Source organism: Symphodus melops, assembly GCF_947650265.1.
Source record: "Symphodus melops genome assembly, chromosome: 6".
NCBI classification, from domain to species: Eukaryota; Metazoa; Chordata; class Actinopteri; order Labriformes; family Labridae; genus Symphodus; species Symphodus melops.
In genome coordinates this window covers 6,814,894-6,835,865 of record NC_136696.1, presented here as the reverse complement: position 1 = coordinate 6,835,865, position 20,972 = coordinate 6,814,894, and the positions used below count along the sequence as shown (strand labels likewise).

The window sequence follows — 20,972 nt, the reverse complement described above, 5'->3', positions numbered from 1 at the left end:
CCATCTTTCACAGAACATCGGCCAGCAGTGTGACTTTGAAGGCAGTTACTTAATACGTTCATGTCACTTTCCAAAGTCTTAACTGAACACTTTCAGTAGTCTTTATGTGTACCCAAACCATTTGGGAACATGTTCACCATGTTAATGTTAAGTTAAAGGAGATCTATTATGCTGATCCATATGGTAATTATATTGGTAATTTGCAATATATATAATGTTACTGTATAATGTAAACTCAAGATACACAGTTGTTGGCGTAATCAAAGGACGTGGTTTCCTGATGCTCTGAATGACACTTTTGGAGAACTTTGCCAGACTTGGCCAGAAACTGAGGTCAAGTTCTGCAGAATAATTCTGCGGAGCAAAGATGTATGACATGTCCAGCCCGTCAGCTCTTTCAAGGACACGCCCACCCAGTAGCTCATTTCCCTGCCAATGCAAGCAGTGCTGGCAAGTCAGAGGAAAGTTGGTCAGTGTAGACTCTACACTGTAAAGAGGGGCCTTAAAGAGACAGCAGCTGATATAAGCCATTTCAGACAGAGGCTGAAATGAAGGTTTTTACTGAAGCCATTCAAAGATGCAAAAGGAGGTTCTTAGTCTACAAATCTCACAACACTACTCAATAGGAGTCCCAGACTGACTTTCATTAATCGTAAAAGTGTGCATAATTGATCTCTTTTGACAATGTTATGCTTCCCCTGCCTCACAAATACACAATCAATGCAGATTTAACAAAAAACTTTGCCGAAATCAATTCAGGACTTGTCTCAAGATTTAAAATTTTGAATATGGTAAACTTGGATCAAGTATCAATACCAACACTGAAATCCAGTGGAAGGTGTATTTCTATTAAAAAGGCATGAAGGTTTAAAACAAAGGCTCGGGGAGAATTCTGTTGGGCATAGCCCCCTAAAGCTCTGCTGAAAGATTGCAATTCTTCATCAGCGCTGTAAACCAAGTTCCACCATCTTTACACATTTGTACCTAAACATTTGTAAATGTTCTCAAACTAGCTATTGGTTAACCTAGTAACAGGCAGTTACAGTCAGATCAGTCATGCTCCTATTAAAAATGGACCCGTACAGTTTGTACCAATAACAACATGAGCTATTCAGACCAAAAACAATGTTGTACAAGATCAAAAACATGTTTATTACGGTGTCAAAATTGACAGTTTAACACAGGGAGTTTAGTAAAGGGACTTAAAATCAGCCTAAGTGGACACACGAGGAACACTACATGTCTTCACTTCCTCATTGGCTTCATTTTTCAACATGAGGCTGCTGTTGCTTTATAATGAAACATTACATTTGCAACAGCGTAATACCGGTGTGGTTTCACATTGCCTTGCAGCTTTGAGGAGGCAATAGAATTACTGCGCGTAAACACGTAAGCTTCACATACACAGACTCAGACATGCACACACATATACACAACACTGTTCTGTGAACAATGCCACCATCTTCCACCCTTTTAGTATACATCTGATGGCCGATAGGGGGACAGAGCAACTTCGCCCCACCATTCCGGCTCCTTGCGTTTACACATGACAGAATAGGCATAACAGGCATAAATTGCACCATTGGTCCAGAAGCGGATGTCAGCGTGGGCTCACGCATGGTAGAGAGGCTTCATTGGTTTATAAAACTTGCACCAAGTGTCGACATTGGTCGAAGTTTTTACGTGTTTACAGATGATACTTTTTTGGGGTTTTTTTTCAGAGCACATGAATTATTAATTACTTAAACCTAAATCTTAAAACGTTTATCTGGAGAAAATAACCTTTAAATATGACATTTAACAGACTTTACCCTTTGAGCTCCCTGGAACAAAGTCTGTCAAATTGAGTTAATTTCTCAACAGAGCAGGTCCCAGAGAGAGAGTGGAAGTGTCAATGAAGTCAATACAAGGACTCCCTTGAAAAAGAGATTTTTAACCTCAGTGGAACTTTTCTTGGATAAATAAAGGTTAAATTAAAAAAAAAAGCAGCTACTTACTTTTTTATGCTGCTTTTATTTCACATGCATATTTTATACAAACCATATCTTAACCAAACATTGTTTCCATAATGTTCTAATTTCACAATCTGATTTATGTGTTACATGTTTGACCGACCTTACAAGCTGATGAAGAATGTGACACAAAACTATTTGTTGTTGTTGTTGTCTTTAGACTCCTATGGTGGAGCATAGGGCTGCAACCACACCCTTCCAACGGATTCTGTTTTGAGCAGTTTTCTTCAGCTGGGCCCATGTGTGTCTGGTTTTCTTTGCTTCGCTCTCAGCAGTCATTACATCTTCGTACATTTATATTGATTCTGCCTCAGCGTAATGTTTGTGTCCTAGTTTGTAAATTCCTGTTGCATTGTGCATTGTGGAATCACAGCACAGTGGGAACCCCACATACACACACGCTCAGACATGTACATATACACAGCACTGCAACCCCCCGTTGGCGAGGCTGATCCCATCTCACCCCTTTAATCCCTTTGTATACCTTCAGAAGATAGTACAGAGTGGGGTAACTTCCCCCCTAGTCATGGTAAATGGACCTTTTCTTGTCTTCTGATTACTTTAAGTGCTTTTAAACCACAGTTTACACCTACCTATTTACACAGTAATGGCGAAGCTGCTATGTAAAGTGTCCATTATTATTACTGAATCCCATTCATATACATTCATACGCCACAGACGTAGCAGCGGAAGCAAATTTCGGGTTAAGTGTCTTGACCAAGGACACAACAGACATCTGCAAGAGCTGGGGATCAAAGCCCTGACCTCCTTGTTGAGAGATGACTAAGTCTACCACTGAGCAACAGTCGGCCCATTATGCCTCCGGAACCTTCATATTCTCAGTGAAACATAAATATCACACCTTGGCTAGTGTGAGTGTCACAGCTTACACTTCCTCTTTGTCATTTGTTGTATGATGTAGCCTTTGCATATGTAGCATATGTTCTTTACATGTCTATCATCCACAGCATAAAAAACCAGGAAAGAATCAATACCAATTAAGTGACTTTATCCTTCTAGTAGATCCATATAATGTTTCTGGAGGGGACAACAACATTATGCTGTACTACTGCTGTACCTTTATAAAGGGTAATAGTCCTGACCATCATTCATTCCCTCTGCCTTTTATACAAGATTTCTTAGCACTCTACACAATTTCCTTTTCTTTTCTATTTTATCATGCATGATTATAGTCATCAGCCACTCATTTTACCTTTAAAGTTTGAATAAGCGACAAAAAAATCCTCTTAATGACACTTTTGAATAGTGAAGAAGAAAATATTGCCAGAATTTAAAGTTATCCAAAGCTTCTGTTCATTTAGAACTTTTCCTGCAAAAGACAGTGGAAGAATGAAACAGAATTAATAGGTCAACATGTGAAGCTGTCCTTATATGTGTCATGATCCAGAAAAAAATAGCTGTTTCATAATTCTGCTTTGCACAGATGTTTAAAACCCCTGGTCTCTGTGCCAAATGCTGCTCATCCCTTCTCGCCATTTTGTCTTTCCTGCTCTGCCTTGGAAAACAGACACTGTCTAACTCAATTGGGTCACAGTGATAAACGTGTCAACAACTAGGACACAAAGTAAACAGGGTACGCAAACAGTGCTGAACATGTCGCCAAGGCAGAGAACAAAATGAGACTGATTGATTGGTGAATAATCAATAACTCGAAGCATGTCAGTATTAAAGTTTCTGTGGCTCTTAATGGTGTGACTTCACTACTATGTGTCCAAAAAATATGTGGACAATTCAACATATCATTACATTATTTTGGGGCCCCTTGATTGTAATAAAAAAAGATATCACTATGGTACAACAAACAGCTGTAAGACAATATTTAGCTTTAGAGTTACCGATTACTATAAAACAGTAACATAGCAAATGGTGGTGCAACAAACCGTAAACTGCACACTCACAACATATCATCAGTTCATTTAGCTATTTTTAAGGATGATGTTTTTTCTAACCCTAACCCTTTTAACTTCAGAGTTCTGTTGTTGTTGTTGTTGTTGTTGTTGTTTAACACAGCTGCCTGCCGTTGCTGCTGGAGACGTATAGTAGATGGTAAGATTGTCCAGAGCGAACCAAAAACGTTGACTGGTGTAAAACAGGAAGAGAAATAGTATTAAAACATTCATTGGAGCTAATTAGGGCAAGCATAACAGTTTTTCCCTCAAAGCAGCACCATTTTATTTTACAAAGTACCTTTTCTAATGTTTTATAATATATATTAGGGAATGTTTTGCAGCTTTATGGACAAGTTTGTTGTTGAAGGACATGACCAGCAAAGGGTGATCTTTTTCCAGATGCTTAACAACCAGAGACGTTTTTGTCAACTTACAATTAAGCCACTAAATGTCCATTTAAAACCAAGTCTTTATGATGTATGGATTGCAAAAATACCACAACTATTAATGACAAGGATTTGATTCAAAACTCGGAGGTCCAACTCTTAAGTAGTAACACAAAGAAATCACTAGAGTACAATGTGCATACAGAGAGAGGGAGAAAAAAATAAAGTGAAAGAGAAGGAGGGAGGCGCAGCTGGTGGCAGCCAGAGGACCATCTGTTCATCACTCTATTAGTGCGTGCGCGCGTGCACACACACACACACACACACACACACACACACACACACACACACACACACACACACACACACACAACTACATATACTGAGTTTTCTCTGTCAAGCACAATCTTAGTGCTTACACATACACATGATTCACCTTACAGCACATCTCTATTTCCTCTCTTTTACAGTTCATCCTTCTTTCCTGTGTCTGTGACACTTGAAGCCCTGAGAGACAGTCCTTACACACAGCTGTCTACTAAGTAATTCTCACAGTCTAACATACCACAGCAAACACCTCAACAGCTCGGTCAATCACTGGATGTGTTATAAAACTGTGCACAGACATCCTATTCTACCAGAAAAACACAATGTGTAAAGCAGTGTTCAACTGCAAAAATGATAACATTTCAGTGAATAGGTATCATTGTAATGTTCCACAAAATCAAGTATTGTGCTTTGCATATTCAACCTTCATTCAAAATCTTGACTCGGTTTGAAAATAAGCAACCAGAAATATATCAAAAAATTTAAAAACATATCAGGCTGATTCAATTGGCTTTAGCCTTGCTTGTAGAAATGACACTGCTGCTTGAACAAAACTACCTTCAGATGTGTTCTGTTTTGTTTCATGATTTTGTGGCAAATTTACCCCACCTTCTTCTTACAACAATTAAGATCACACGCCTTTTAATCTCCTGTAACTTACCGTACATCTTTCCTTCATCTGACAGGATAATTTTTCTCCTTCCGCATGGTGGGTAAATGGCCAAGGCCTCCTGGAAGCTCTGCTCGATGTCAGGGCTCCAGACTCCCTCAGGGTCTCCATCCATGGTCTTATCCCCTCCTGAGTCACTCAGTCTGTCCATGTCTTCCCCTGCACTTTCACTGCCACTCCAGCTACTGTGATCCATACTGGCGGCTATCTTTAACCAGATGCTGTGCTAACAATCAACCACAAATGGGATGGAGGCTGGTAGGATGTACACAACCCTGCCAGGCAGTCAGAAATCCAATGTCAAACTCCAGGAGCTCTAGAAATGACAAAACAAAAAAACAGATACAAATATTGGTAAGTATGCATTAGAAGTAATCAAAGCTGTTCAAAACAGCTCCATATTTGTGGATAAAAGAATGGCACAATGCAACATGACTGCAGGCCACAGAAGTTGTAAAGTCCTTGTGATCAAATTCAAGCTTTTTCTAAAGAATTTGACCAAAGAACTTCATGATTTGAGGTTCCCTTAATTTCACTGCATCATTTTGTTTCAGAATTTAATAAGAGTAGGCGATCAAAAGTCGAGGGTAGAAACTCAAAGAGCTTTATGCGAAAGCATTTCATCATTTTTTAAAGAGGAGTCAAATTCAGCTTTATTTGTATTTTGTCCACACATACTGAATATGATAGAGTTTGGATTTTTTATTCAATTACATTTTTCTTTTTTATAACCTTGATCAACAAAAGAAGATTAATATAATAGAAACTGTTCCGTCTTCTGTGATTCATGCTGATATTAGGACTGGATTTTTTCCCAAAAAAATATTTTCTAGAACTGCTTTTAAGTTGTGATCGATAAATTGTAGGCCTGTATTCCGGTTGCTAGAGGGAAATTATTGCTTCTTTTCATGTGAGAAATTGCCTATTTTTTAAAACCTTTGTAGTAGCCCATTATCAAATCCACACAAGCAGCTAACTGGAGCAAGTAAAGATGGGACAGACAGACAGACAGACAGACAGACAGACAGACAGACAGACAGACAGACAGACAGACAGACAGACAGACAGACAGACAGACAGACAGACAGACAGACAGACAGACAGACAGAGGCCTCTTCCTCTACACTCAGCTAACAGAAGATTTAGGTAAAAAAGGAAACTGACGTATCTTGCCAGCTGCCTACAATTCTTCTAAAATCCCCCACGGTAAACAGCAGTGTTGGCCCAGTATGCACCACTCTCATACACCAACATATGCACACACACACCATTACAGTGCCAGCTCCTTGGGCGAACACATGTCATTTTGTCTGGTCTTCTACTGTTCACACTTCCCATGCTCTGTCCCTTGCCACAGCATGCAAAAGCCTGCAGTGTGAAGTGTATGTCAGTGTGTGTATACTTTGTGGGTCTGTGTGCGTGTCTCTGCCTGGCTAATTTTAACACAATTACACTTGACAGTGGGCACACTATATGCAACAGAACCATGTAGAGCTGCAGGCAACATTTTGGACACATTTTAACCCTGTCTGCACACTTGAGCCCAGCTCAACGGTTTTTAACACCTGAGGGAAAACACTGTGAGGCTAAAAGAAAACATCCGTTGGCTTAGACTCCCAGCCATGTGTAATGAATGGTTTTACTAGAGTTTCTTCTCTGGTTTTCTCCTCATGCGTGTTCGATTTATTTCCGTTCGTCCAACGACCTCTACACTAGCGTCCTTTCTGGTAAATTTCCATTCAAAAGAAGAATCCATTCATCCAACAGGATGGATTGCTACAGGCAAGATTTGTATTATCTTTACCAACTGTGGATGTTTTGTTTTAAATATGCAGCTTTTGGCTCTGAAGTAGAGAGGTCCTTTGTTACAGGCTTTGATCATGTAAGACTATTTTTACATGAAATCCTGTAAATGCAGAATTAAAGAGAGAGGGAGAGTATGAAGGATGCATACAGTACAAACAGACAAAGTTATCCAATTCTCTGTCAGCTATCAATGTTTAGTTTGACTTTTATATCGTCGATATAGTCAGTTGATTTTTTACTTGTTCTTGGCTCTGGAGCTTATCGGAGGAGGTGTGTCACAGTGCCGTTTTTGCATCCTGGGGTGTACTGCCTTAACACTTTACACAAAACCTGCACTGACAGTCATATGGACACATGTAGCAACCAATGCCATCAGGGTGTGAATGGGTAGATGTGACCTGTAGTGTAAAAGCCCAGAAAAGCACTATATGAGCTCAAGGCCATTTACCATGTAGCGATCAACCCAAAACAAAATGATCTCCTATTTTACACTTCCACCAATATTTCATGAAGCACTGTCGTCAGCCAGCAAACCCATAACCCTTTTTTCAGTCATGGCAAGCATTGTTTTAGTAAGCAAGTCAGCTATGATAAATCCATCTAAAACCTTAAAGTGAGTTACTGACAAGGTGTATATTATGGAGCATTTGGAATTGTTAAATATACCCCTTAATAGATGAGAGTAAAGATTGCTCTTATATAAATGAAACTTCAATCAAGACGACCTATACTTGCTGGATGTCTCAGACGCACAACAACATATCTGGTAATATCACCACAGCGTTATCTTTTTAGCTTTAAAGTTTATATGCCACCAATAAATGTAAAGTGTCCAAAAAGCTCAAAGCACAAATCCTTACTTGAAAATGTGGTTCTGTAAAACATCTCATGGAGTTAAGCTGAAAGTGTTTACCAAATCAGCCAATTTATTATTTCCGCTTCACAACATTTTTCCCGCCAGCCCCAGAAATATTTTCAGCATGAAGATAGGGTAAACTGATGAGCAGCAGTCACAGCAAACGAGTGAGAAGTGCTGATTTCGTATTTATGTCATGCGACCAGCACAGGAGCAAAAACACGTCCTGTGCGTTATAACTACAAGTAATAAAACTGCTTCAGTATATTTTTTCCATTCTTCAGTGTGTTCTTCTTCTCTCATGTATTAAAGAATATTTTAAACTAAATGAAATACTTGGATATAAAGGCAATAATTGTTATCACACAGGTTCGGACACTGTTCCTTGTTCCGTGTCATTATTTTATGACATCTACTACCTCTCAAGAGACTAGTTAGAACTGGTTATGAGCTGTGAAAAAAGGATGTTTCATGATTCTTAGAAGAATTAAAGTGAGGCTCAAGAGATGTGTGCAGGAGAGGGGCCCAGCAGCAGATGGACACTGGAGAGAGACATTAGTCAAACAACAATCACCTCTGTCTGGTCAACTCCTCTGCACCCTGAGTACCCCTCCCCTCTGTGTATCTCTCTGTCACCAGGCAGGCCCAGGCCACTCCAGCCAGGACAGCAGGCGTCATGGTGTCAGTGCCAGCCCTCAGGAGAACACACACAGGGCATCCAGCCACAGTCCTGCAGCTGCCTTGGACTCACACTCTCCCTGTGTTGCCTTTCTTCTTCTTCCACTTTTTTTCTTTCAGTTCTTTATGGCTTCCGTTACATGCCAACTACATGTAGTTTGTTCCTGAGCATGTAATTGGTATGGTTCTCAGCCCCTGTAGTGTCAAAAGCAGGCGAGTGAGGTTGTAATGAAATGTTATGCAACTGATGTGTACACGTCGTCGACATAACCAGAGGGGCCGAGGTCTGTATTTGAAAGTGTGTGTGCAGCAGGGGGTCCTGTTGGTATACAAGTTAAATGTGTTATCACCGGCTAGTCTGCTTCTTTCACACTTTTTTTTCTCTTGGACCACTCAGCAGCATCTGTTTCAACTGCTTCCAACTGTGCACACACACATGCACACGCACAAACTCACACACACACACACAAACACACACACACTCACACCAATGGTTTTATACAAGAGGATTTTCTCATAATCCTCTAAGCAAACATTGTTCCACTTTACAATTTTTTGTCATGTTTTAATGTTGCCCTATAACACAAATCAAATTATACAACACTTGATGTAATGTTTCCAGTTTTCTGCTTACATAAGATTTTTTTTTAATCAAGTACCGTAAGGCAGAACATTTATTTATATTGCTTTGTGCCACAAAAGTAATGTCTACCTGAACAGATTCAGTGTTACTTCATTTGTCTTGCCATGTTCACAGCCTCCACGGTGGACACATCATTTGCAAAAAAAGACCATTCAAGTACACCTCATGTTTTTCCACACGTCTCGTATTTAAATAAATGATATGCTGATGTACAATCTGACCCTGAACATCAGACTTGTCACTATGAGGGGAAAAAAACCTAAAACGTATTCCTCTTCTCCTTTTTACATCCCTTTAATGTGCAGTATATTGAATGAGTCTTTTCAAAATTAAGTGACCAGATCTCTTCTACATTTTGAAATTGACTGATGAGTGAATAAGTACCTGGTTTAAGTTTTATAAAATCTAATTATACGTCTCCACTGCTCATTGTCATTTCTACAAGCAAGACTGAAGCCAACTGAATCAGCCTAAAGATATCAGCAGTTTCACAACTACTAACATATGAAAGACTGAAGCTTAAAAGTTACACTAGGTTTAATCTTTATTGATCTATAAGGTTAAACTATCTTGAACTTATCAATTTAAAATTGATGCAGACATGGATAGGAATATACTAAACAGTGCTAAATAAAGTCACAAATGTTGAGTTTCCTTGATGGTTAAACCAGCAAATTAAGAGTTAATTAAGAGAACTGCTTTTGCTTTGAGGTATTGTTGCTAAAAATTAATAATATATCCTATTAAGAATCTTATTTTAGTACTAAAGTATTCATTGCTTTGATGTTTTTCAGCCACGGAATTTAATTTTTTTTTTTTATTGTCCCCAAAATTTTCTTTAACTTTTTATAAATATGTGAGGACTAGTTGACTAATGGCAGACACTAATGGACACTTTGAATGTTGAAAGCTATTTAGAATGGAAGCCGAACTACAAATTTGCATCATAGCACTGCCAGTGATCTTGAAACTTTCTTTTAATACTAAGAAATATGAACAAAATATCGAGGGATTAACGCTCCTGCAAAGCTTTTGCTGTGTCTATTAGGCTGCCCCCTGTGGACAAAGTGATATATCTCATGGGTGGTATAGTTGTCATCGTCTCTTAATCGGACGGTTGGAAGTTCGATCCCCAGCTCCAGCAGCTAAAGTGTCCTTGGGAAAGAGACCTAACACTAAATTGTTCCTGCTGCTTTCTAAGCAGCGTATGAACGTGTATAAATGGGTTTAGTTTCTTCCGATGGTCTCGCTACATAGCAGCCTGTTGTTAAAGGCACTTAAATAACTATACAGAAAAAGACTGATTTGTCGCACATGGTCTTTTTTTGGTGAACTCTCTTGAGATTTATTTTGTACTTTACACACAAATGTAAAGACATGTTTTTACAAGGAAAAGAAGAAAAACGAAAACATTAAAAAAAGGTAAGTAAATGAATAAAAATATTAAACCCTAGCTCATGGTAACAACCACCTCCCACCCCCCTCATAAAGAGGCAACACTTTCAGTCTGTTGAGTATGTTAAAAACTCATCAAAGGAACTTGAAGTAAAACATTAATTTGTTTAAAAAGAAATTAAGGATTTTAATTAAATTAAAATGATCTCGTGTCCCTGATCCTCTGTAAAGGAGACCAAGAGAAACTGTGTAATTCTCAGAGGTGGGGTATCTGCTGTGCAGATTCGACGAGAGGTTTGACACCTTTGATCATGCCTTTTTTTGTCTCAAAATAAAATTTGAGGAAGTCTAAAAGCTCCAGTAACTCTTGCAGTATTACTTATCTAACTCAATTTGACCGGTTTAAAATAAAACATACTAGTGTTCTTTATTCTCCATGCACCTTGGCAGTTGTTAAACTTCAAAATCCAATTTGGACATTATTATTGAGTGATACTCAAGGGTTAAATTTGTCCAAGGTTAGACTAGGCGCACTTTATCCAGATGTGTGGACAAGACCTGGAGCTGTTTCACTTGAAATGACAAATCCTTTTATTGTGGATGACTTGCTGCTGCTGAAGCCCTTCAGTAAGGAAACTACTTTAAAGACAGAGAACCGGATGCCACATCTATCCAGCCTGAACTTCTCAGTAACAGAAAAAAACTGTTCACTTAACACTCAGATCATTGTCTATCTGTGGAAAGAGAGAAAGCCCAAATTGGAACTTGATATGAAGGAAACAGCAGTAAAACGTGAAATTCTGAGGGTTTTTTAAGACACTCAAAAATAGTATAACTTTCTTGGAGCTTTAATGAGTATAAAGTTATACTCAGGGGTAGAATCTAAGAACTCAACCTCAGCTGAATGCTCAAATGCAGCATTTCAAATGTATTTGGAATCATCACGTGAGCTAATTTTTTGCCCTTCCCTATTTGATTATATCTGTGGTTAACACCAACTACTGCTAAACACAACTCACTTTAGATCTTTACTGTTGAGCCAGAGATGAAGACCGACCTCAAAATCCTGTTTCGCAATCAGCGTACCAATGTTCTAACGATGTTTGAAACATTTGTTGTGCCTTACATACACTTCTATGGATACAACCATCGTAAAGTGGTCACGAAGGGTGAACGACAGAGGTCACATGAGGACACACATCCTTGACCAACTGTGAGTTAGCCATGTTAAATGCAATAGAGGAGCACTCACTCGAATTCACCAATACCACTTTTTTGCAAACCGAGTACAAGTACCACACACGGGTTGTCTCTTGAAATGTTCTCTCACTTCTCCAGCGTTAGCTGCAAAGTTGGCTGTAGCTGTCTCACGCTGCTAGCTTTAATAAACACTGTGAACTGAAATATCTCCATACCGCTGACATCTCGCTTCTACTCAACTTTAATAGGGGTTCATGCCCGCAGTAAAGTGGTGTCGGTGCCACTGTATCCGCGTAGTTTTATGAGTACAGGTACCTAAGGATGGTATCGGACCGTCGAATATTGTTATCGGTATCGGGGCATCTCTTTGTTATCTTCTCGTGGTCGAAACAGATAACACCCCATCGACTGAAAAATGTGCAGGGTCAGATCATATGTTCTGTAAGGATATTATTTCTCAGATAGCTACTCAGCCATCAATCCTGTGGCATATTTTACAAACAGTGTTTTGTGCATCTGGATTTAAACTGAAGGACAGGTAAGTGTAGTTCCAATATCTCCGAAACATTTAACAACCACAAGATGCAAAAAAGCTGATTTCAAATATGCACTTGTGAAAATGTACAGAAAATTTCAGGCAAACTGCCCCTGAAATCTTCCTAAGTTGCTTGTTCACACAGTATTGTAAAGGGGATCTCAAGAGGCAGGAAATGACAATAAAAAGAAGCAAGAAAAGAAGTCCAAAGCTACTGTTTGCCTTTAAATCAATGCTATGTGTGGTTCGAGACATTTACATAAAGTGAAAAAGAACATACTGGCACTGAGATTGCGATGGTCATCATGTACAGTCTTGTGTTGGCTGCAGGACATGAACATCATCAACCTCTTACAGCTCACCCGACTGCACATGGAAAATTGACCAAAAAGCTGATGGTGAAAATTCTGGGTGAAATCTGAATAGTTCTCTTAAGTTCACACATGCCGTGCACCCTGAAAGTTTCAGGGCGTTTACAGGAGTTTTTTTCAAGTGTAGTTCAGAAGATGCTAGATTTGATCTTTTCTGCTTCTAGGAAAACTGTGACAGTTTCTTAAACTATCAAATGCATTTGTTTTCATTCTTTTGTTATTTGCATGGGTATTTTTTTTTTTTTGTTTAATGGACTATCTATACGTTCAAAAAGCATTAATACTTCCCACAAAGATCAAACTGGTATCAATAGCATCCAATTGCAAAGCTGCTCTATCCTCCATTACGTTCAGTTTTATTGTCTGCTTTCACACTTTCTAGATTAGATGGTCACAATTTCTTATAATCCATTACTGCTAAGATCATTTTACACAATGCCAGAAAAAAAATCTTGAGTCCGATTGATTAGTTCTGACCCAATTTCTTTTTAAAAAACAAAGAAATATTCATTTGAGCTCAATGAAAAAGCAGCCACAGTGAAACAAAACCCACAAAGCTACTTTTGTGCTTCTCCTGTGCTTATACACACTTAAGAAAAAACGGCGAAAATGAGAGCGGGACTTGCTTTGTGAGCGGTGAAGAGGCTGTGATTCAAAGCATCCCACTCTTCTTACAGATGCATTACCATTTATGCACACACACAGTAATTGTTTACAAATTGCTCACAGAGAGGTGCTTGCTTATTTTCTCATTAAAATATGACGGTTAAAGGTCTCGCTAGCAACTTTTTTCTCTGTCGTTCTCTGTTACCTTTATTCTTCCAACAGCTTTTGCTAAGTCAGGTTAGGCCATTATCTGGCCCCTTCCTGGGTAGGGGGCAGTTACTGTCACACACACACACACACACACACACACACACACACACACACACACACTCTCACACACACACACACACATACACACACACACACACACAGGAGAGATAATATCCTCAGCCTGTAGAAAGGAAGGCCTGGGGAGATTGCAGCAATACCAACACCATTTAATAAGTGTGAGCCTGGGAGCATTGCGCTAAGAGAGAAACCACATGTACGTTTGTGTGTGCCAGCATGTAGTAGTCTTATCCCCCACCCACTAAAAGAACATTGTATGGCTACGTGAAAGTGAAAGAGTACCATGAACTCCATATCCATCTCTCCGCCACAATTACATCCTCTACAGCTAACAGATGCTCTGCTCTCATCTCCACTGCTAAAACAGAGATATAAATACACACACACAAACACACACAGACACAAAATAAATTAGCCCCTGAACTATGTTTTCCATTTGTGGTCCATTAAAACTTTGGTATTGCTCAATTTAGACTGATGCAGGTTTATAAGGAGGCTGAGATTGTGGCTGCTGTGCATTCTCTGCAACCAGTGTGCCTAACTTTTCTCAGGACAGAACTGGCTTTATTTCTGGTTGCAAAAATGACTGCAAAAATGTGTCAGTATAATTGAGCGTAAAAGGAGGAAAGCAATGCTTTCTCTTCTTCGTGCATTTGCTGTGCAAGCAAATAGATATAGTTCATTATTTCACAGCACAAACACGGCTCACAGACATATTACAAGGGGGTTGGCAGGTAAATTGTGGATGAAATCTTTCGTCTGCTTGCATTTACATGCGCATTTCTTCTCAAAAATGTCAGGAAAGAGGCTGAGGCTTAAATGGAAATATACCAATCACTGTCAGCATAATAAGTATTCAGTTTTAAAAGACAAACAAGTACAGAAAACTAATTTAAAAAAAAAAAAAACTAATCACTATCAGGCATGGTCAAGACTTTAATTGATGTGGAGAACAAACTCCAATCCAATGTGAGGGTATCAGAGAGCAGAGTAAGCTGTCATCCTGCTCTGCAGAGTGTTTATCGTGCTAATTCCCCTAACCGGGAAGAACAAACAAGAAGTATGGGCCTTAGTTGAAATCTAGACTTCCAGGCCACTTCCTGTTGAGCACAGGAAACCTGAGTTTGTTTTAGATTTCCCATGAAGGGTTAGTCCCTCTACTTTGTCACTCTTCTGTGCTCAGTCTAATAACCCGGGAATAAGGGCAGAAAACTGTCCACATTACCAGTTAGGAGAAGCTGTTGTCTGAAGGGTGTGGGGCGCACATTGAACAGTGTTACGCCACGCAAAGAAATTGTTTTTGCCACCATTGTGAGTAGGGTTGTCAAATGGCTAAACTTGACAGATCACTTACTTCAGGCTGTGTACACCTATTTTTTTGTTGTTATCAAAAAAAACAGCAAAACTATTTTTCTTCTATTTTAAATGACTGAAAATGGTGGGATGTTACAAAACTCTAAGGTGAATCACATTTTTTTTTAAAAAAACAAAAAAAAACAATTGTTCAAATTAAATTTCCTTCACTTGAACTGCAGAAAAATATTTGTCCTAACTGTTCTGCTTTTTGAAAATCAAGCTTTTTTGTGAGAAACACTTCGGGAGACACAGCTTCACCTATTTCAATCCTTTGAGTCGCAGAGAATTACGTCAAAGGAGATACAGATGCATTTTGCAAAAACACCTGTATGGTAATGCCAACAATAGCATGTGCAAACATATGCCACATGGATTTATCTGAATTATAAAAAGTCCATAACAGTAAACCAAAGAAAATACACATTGTGGATATAAGAGAGAGACAAATAGATGAGGGGAGAAGAAACGGGGAGTCCAGGCAGTCAGACAAGCCAGCACAGGCTCTATGGCCTCCTGCAGCCAGAAACCAGCTTCCCTTACTCCACCCCACCCAGGAGGGTACCTATTGTTCCCCCATCCCCTAAACAAAGCCAGCCCCCACCCTCCTTCTCCCCACCGACCCCTTATGCCCCTGCCCCCATCTAACTCTCCCACTCACCCCCCACACACTCAGCATTGTTTCTCTAATAAACCGGCTCCACTCCCCAAATTTCATTACATACAAGCTTATGGGATCCCTTTATCAACACTCAGGAGTTTTTATCTTCCTAAAATCACATCATTGTTTCTGCAACATGCTACACTCCTTCCCCTTTCTGACATCAATGTGCAGAAAATGACGAATGTATTATAATCCAAGATGACTAGGGGGGGAAAAAAACAGGAAACAGAAACAGGACTGCATGAAATGGGTGTATGTCATCATGACTGTAAATATGAGGAAACTGTTTTTTAAGAAGCAACCACAACACAGGTGTCTTTACAGCCAGGACCAGCATGAGTCAATGTTTCACCTGTTGATTCATCCCAAACAAAGATTTGGATCGACGGTAATATAAATAAATTCAGCTAGAAAACTGGGGGAAAAAAAAAAGTTAAATTATGAGAATGACAATGGAGAAGTAGGACTACATCTGGACATCAAAAGACATCATTACATTCCAGGAAGATTACTCCTCCTAATCCGAATTCATAAAAGAAATGTGCGCCGGATTTTGTCCTCCTGTCTAGAAATGAGACAACAGATGAAACAACAAGGAATAAGGCGAGCAGCCTGCCGCTCACAAGTCCACCATATTGTTACAGCACTGGTGAAGTGCAAGATCACACACACACACACACACACACACACACACACGCACACACACAAACGTGCACATACACAGCAGTTGTGACTAAAGCACACAGAGGCCATATGGTGCGTCCTCATCCACCGACGCCTGTTGCTGCTGCAACAATAGACCTGCCTGGCCTGGACAGCAAGAGGCAAACACATACACACAAATGTTGGGCACATACACATACACACACACACACATACACACACACACTAAATGGTCGTTAGTCAGTCTGAGTTGCTCAGGCCCAGAACAAATGCCTAAATTTGCATTCTGCATCTCTTTTCAAACCCCCTCCACCCCAACCCCACCCCGCCACCCCAAACACACACACTTACAACACACACACAAACTTCCCCAGTCTGTACAGGTGCACGGAGCACTCAAAACAGATGTCAACGGACTGGAGAGGGAGAAGAATGGGGGGGGGGATGACGGGAGGCTGTTTGCCCAGAGTGACAGGTCTTTGTACATGCAGAGACAATAAAACACACACACACACACACACACACACATATATCCTGCCTGATTTATCATTTTTAAACTTAATAGTTAAAAGGAGATTTCAAATTTAAAAAAGGGTCCCATACCTAATGCACTCACAGGTTACCTTTTTCTGATTTGTCAATATTTTACATGTTCAGCAGATGGAGCAAAACTTAATATATTTGGACTAGATAAGCACACGTATTCTTTTCAAGTCACATAGACTGCTGACAAAATAAACGTAATATAAATTAGTTACAAATATACAGATGTGTTTTTGGTTTTTTTTTCTATGCTGGGTTTTTGACAATATATTAAAAATGTATTTACATTAAACAATCGACTTCTTACCAACCAGTAAAAGATATGAACAAATATTAAGACTCACGCTTGGATAAGTTTAAACAGACTGATTTCAATGTTTACTGACATTTGATAGGCAATATATTTTGTATTAATTACGAAAATAATTGTTAAAAGTATAATAGCATCATAGTTGATTGAGGGACTAAATAGCTGACTTTAAAAATCTGTTAGGTTTTATAGCATCGTGATAATACAATTTCATTTCTCATTGACAAAACTAAACATTTACCCCATTTGACAGTTTCATTCAACCACATCAATTCAGTACAAGAACCTTTTATCTATCACCCCCCCCCCCCCCCCCCCCCTCCATCCCCATCTGACAGATGGATTACTGTTACAGAAGTAATGCAGCTACTATGTTTCATGCTGAAGGCTGTAATCTTCTCCAATAATTACATTGTGGTTTGGCCTGCATTACCACAGATGTCTTGCTATAAAGGATAAGAGCAGTCCTTTAATCAATATTGAAAAGGAAATACACAAATAGGCATATATGTCTATGGAGGGATATTACAGGCTGGTAGGGAGGGATTTAAAAACTACGAGGTCCCAAAATCACCACCAGTCACCACAGACACTTCAAACTGATTTGATTGGAGTCGGTGTTAAAATAAAAAATGTGCCTGACCTGGCTAGAATCAATAAAAAAACAATCTTATTAAAAGCATAGAATTGACCTCCGTTTTCACAGTTTACCCCCGTTTAGTCTACATGGTGTAAGGTGTAAATGGTTAAACACTAAAACTCTAATAAGAAAGAAAAATCTTCCTCATCATGTCTATCGCCTAAAGATGTAGGGAGGACACGCGTTAACAAATTCACAAGCAGTTTGTTTGATCGTGTTTTCATTGAGCATTTACAGTAATGTGCTCTGTCCGCTACGTAAACACAGGCTGTGAACATGTTATCAGCCGATGGCCTGTTCCTGTGACTCAGGCCTGCCAGTGGAGGAAAAGAGAAAACCCCGCCGATGCAACAAGTCCCCCATTCACTCCCAGCTTTGTTAAGCTGCCTCCCAGCGCAGCGGCGAACATGTTTTCATCCGTTTGGCGTTACAACAAGATCAATCCAGCAACTTAACTCCGATATACAAATACGACAGCGTTTCTTCACATATCGAAGACAGAGATATGATAGAAAACCAGGTTTGTTTATTGGTGTCGGGAGAAAAGAGGACAAAACTGAGGAGAAAGCCAAATCCCTCGTTTTGAAGCTCACGCTACAAATCATTAATAAGCTTGTTAGACTTCTTAACATCTATAAAGGGATTAAGTGTAATATCTTGTTCGTAATTTCGCCTTAATTTCTGTAATTTCAGTTTTCGTGATCACTTCGGGGTTTAGAAACAAGCGAAACGTCCGGGGGCTTTCAGACGTGAAGGCTACAGGCTGATGGGGGTGGGGGGGGGGACTATACTCCTTGGGAACTTACCTCGCTTCAAACGCCTCTTTATGGATTTATTCCCACACTTTCCCACGGAATGGAGTCCTTAAAGCATCGGGAAGCACTCGGTCAACTCCAGAGTCTTCTCTCGGTTTTGGTTTAAGGAAGGGTCGGGTGCGCTGAGTGCGTAAAATGCGCAGCGTCTCTCCAAGGATGCGAAATATGCGCGGAATGGGAGCAGGAATGAAATGAACGCAGTGGACTGAGTTGAACGGGGCGGGGTGAGAGGGACTGGCGTCACCCTGGATGGATGAGGTAGAGTGAGTGAGAGATGGGAGGATGGGTGAAAAAAAAGAAAGCTGGGGGGAAGGGGAAGGGGCCGGACTGTATGGGCTGCGTTCAACAACAAAAGAAAACAGTGGAGCGCCCAAACTCTATTCAGTAAAGAATGGGTCGAGATTCAAACGAGGGCGGCTGTGCATGCAACAGCAGCTGATAACTAATCAAATGAAAAACATACAGTGACAACATCATTGTGAAAAGGTGAAACTTTTCATGCTAAGTCCAAGATAAAGTAAACACTAAAAACCAATACAATTTGTTTAATGTCTTCTAAAGGTTTACTTTAACAATTTGACGAGACTATTGGATTTATTAAAGTAGAAAACACTAAATTATTAGTAACCACTTGAACAAACTGTCCATTTCTGATTGGTCTTACTTGGCCCAGTATGGCCTATTATTGTTTGTTGATTTATTGATTGTGTTGGCTGACTTATAGAAACCGTTGCATAACTAAAATTAGAGGGTGGTCTCCTGACTTTATACCTGTTCTCTTCATGTCACATTGGTCTTTTTTTAAACTGTTTCCTATGGTTAAGTGTGGTCACAAAAGTTGAAGTTCGCAAGCCACTTGTAAAATTTTACACATGCACAAAACTTGTGAAAATGTCCTGAGACATTTGTGATGATGCGACACGTCTAATTGCAACATGTTGATTCTTTTTTATTCCCAATTTTTACACTGACCTTTTCCTGCCAGCCCTCCTTAAGGGCTCATTTATACTCTGTGTCCGACACATACAGACACAACTGAGCCTTCTGCCCGTACTTTGTGTTCATTTTGACCATATTCCTGCACATTTTCTGGAAGCTTAATTTGTTTTTACACGACAATCCAACTCCAATGTCCTTTTAAAAATGTGGTCTCAACTTCTTGTTCCCAAAAAGCATTGCCAAAACTAGGATAAATTACCATTTTTGTTTCCTTCAAGCAATAATGCAGTAAAATATTGTTTTAACCATTATAGTAATGTCCTGTATTTAAAAAATAACAGAATCATACTGTTGAAATTTCCTTGTAGATTCATACAAATTCCTTACAGTGAAACGTCACCACCCCTCCCATTGAGTCAAGGTGGATTACATTACATGCTACATTACATAAACTCATTCAAACTTTATGCAGAAAAATGGAGCAGGTGCGAGTTGGAAATTGCTTAACTCCGGCACGTAAACGTCACAATCCAACCCAAACGGCATCCTGCACATGCAACATATTACCTGTGCCTGGTTTCACAGCATAGGAGAAGTTGCATTGTTTGAAGCACCAGTAGTCCAGTGGTTAGATTGCACAGAGGCTAAAGTCCTCATGGTGAGCAGCCAGTGTTCGAATCCGAAATGTGGCCCTTTGACACATGTCATTCCCCACTCTATCGCCCTGAATTCCGACTACATCCACTATCCTTTCTCCCAGATGAAGGCAGAACAATTACAAAAATAAATCCTTAAAAATAAGAAGTCATGTTGTAGTCTGCCTTCAGATATCAACATAAAGTAGAGGGATAGCATGAATTACCTTTAAACTAAAAGTAAAGTGCAGAGCATGTAAGAAGCGTACAGAGCTGTAAACATACTCAACATATACAACCACTACTTGCCTTTTGCTAACTTGTTAGAATCATGTGACGGAAGAAGGGCCAATTGTAATTAGCTGTAAAGAAGGGCCAATTGTAATTAGCTGTAAAGAGATATATCCCCACCTATGGAGTCAAACATACATCAATGAATCTGAAGGTCAGTTTGACGGCAGTGAAGGAGAAGTTAAAGTTTTTACGGGAATGGTTAGTTTTGCAACAGCAAGTGGATGCATGATTTTAATGTCCATCCCAACAGCACAGAAGTTATATATTGTTAAAAACATACATCTCTAGTTGAAGACATGAAGGAAAGTATAAACAACACTAAAACTGTAAATATCAATTTAACAGCTCTGATATAAAGGTAAAAAAACAATCATTTTTTGTGTCTGACGCTTTTGTCACTGTGGGATTTCGGCGACCTGTTTTTATTTCTTTC

General features: G+C 39.5%; 1 protein-coding gene across 3 annotated transcripts in view; it reads right to left on the bottom strand.

The window, feature by feature from the left end:
- The window catches only part of tead1a (TEA domain family member 1a), a 50,295-nt gene that overhangs the window by 15,039 nt on the left and 14,284 nt on the right, over nt 1–20,972 (bottom strand). For 2 of the 3 annotated variants that reach the window (XM_079345259.1, XM_079345261.1), the window contains exon 2: nt 5,297–5,621. In XM_079345259.1, the coding sequence (XP_079201385.1) occupies nt 5,297–5,501 (205 nt within the window). In that variant the 5' untranslated portion in view covers nt 5,502–5,621. Of the gene's footprint in view, nt 1–5,296; nt 5,622–18,662; nt 18,890–20,972 lie in introns of those variants that run through there. The other variant, XM_079345260.1, reaches the window with a different exon arrangement.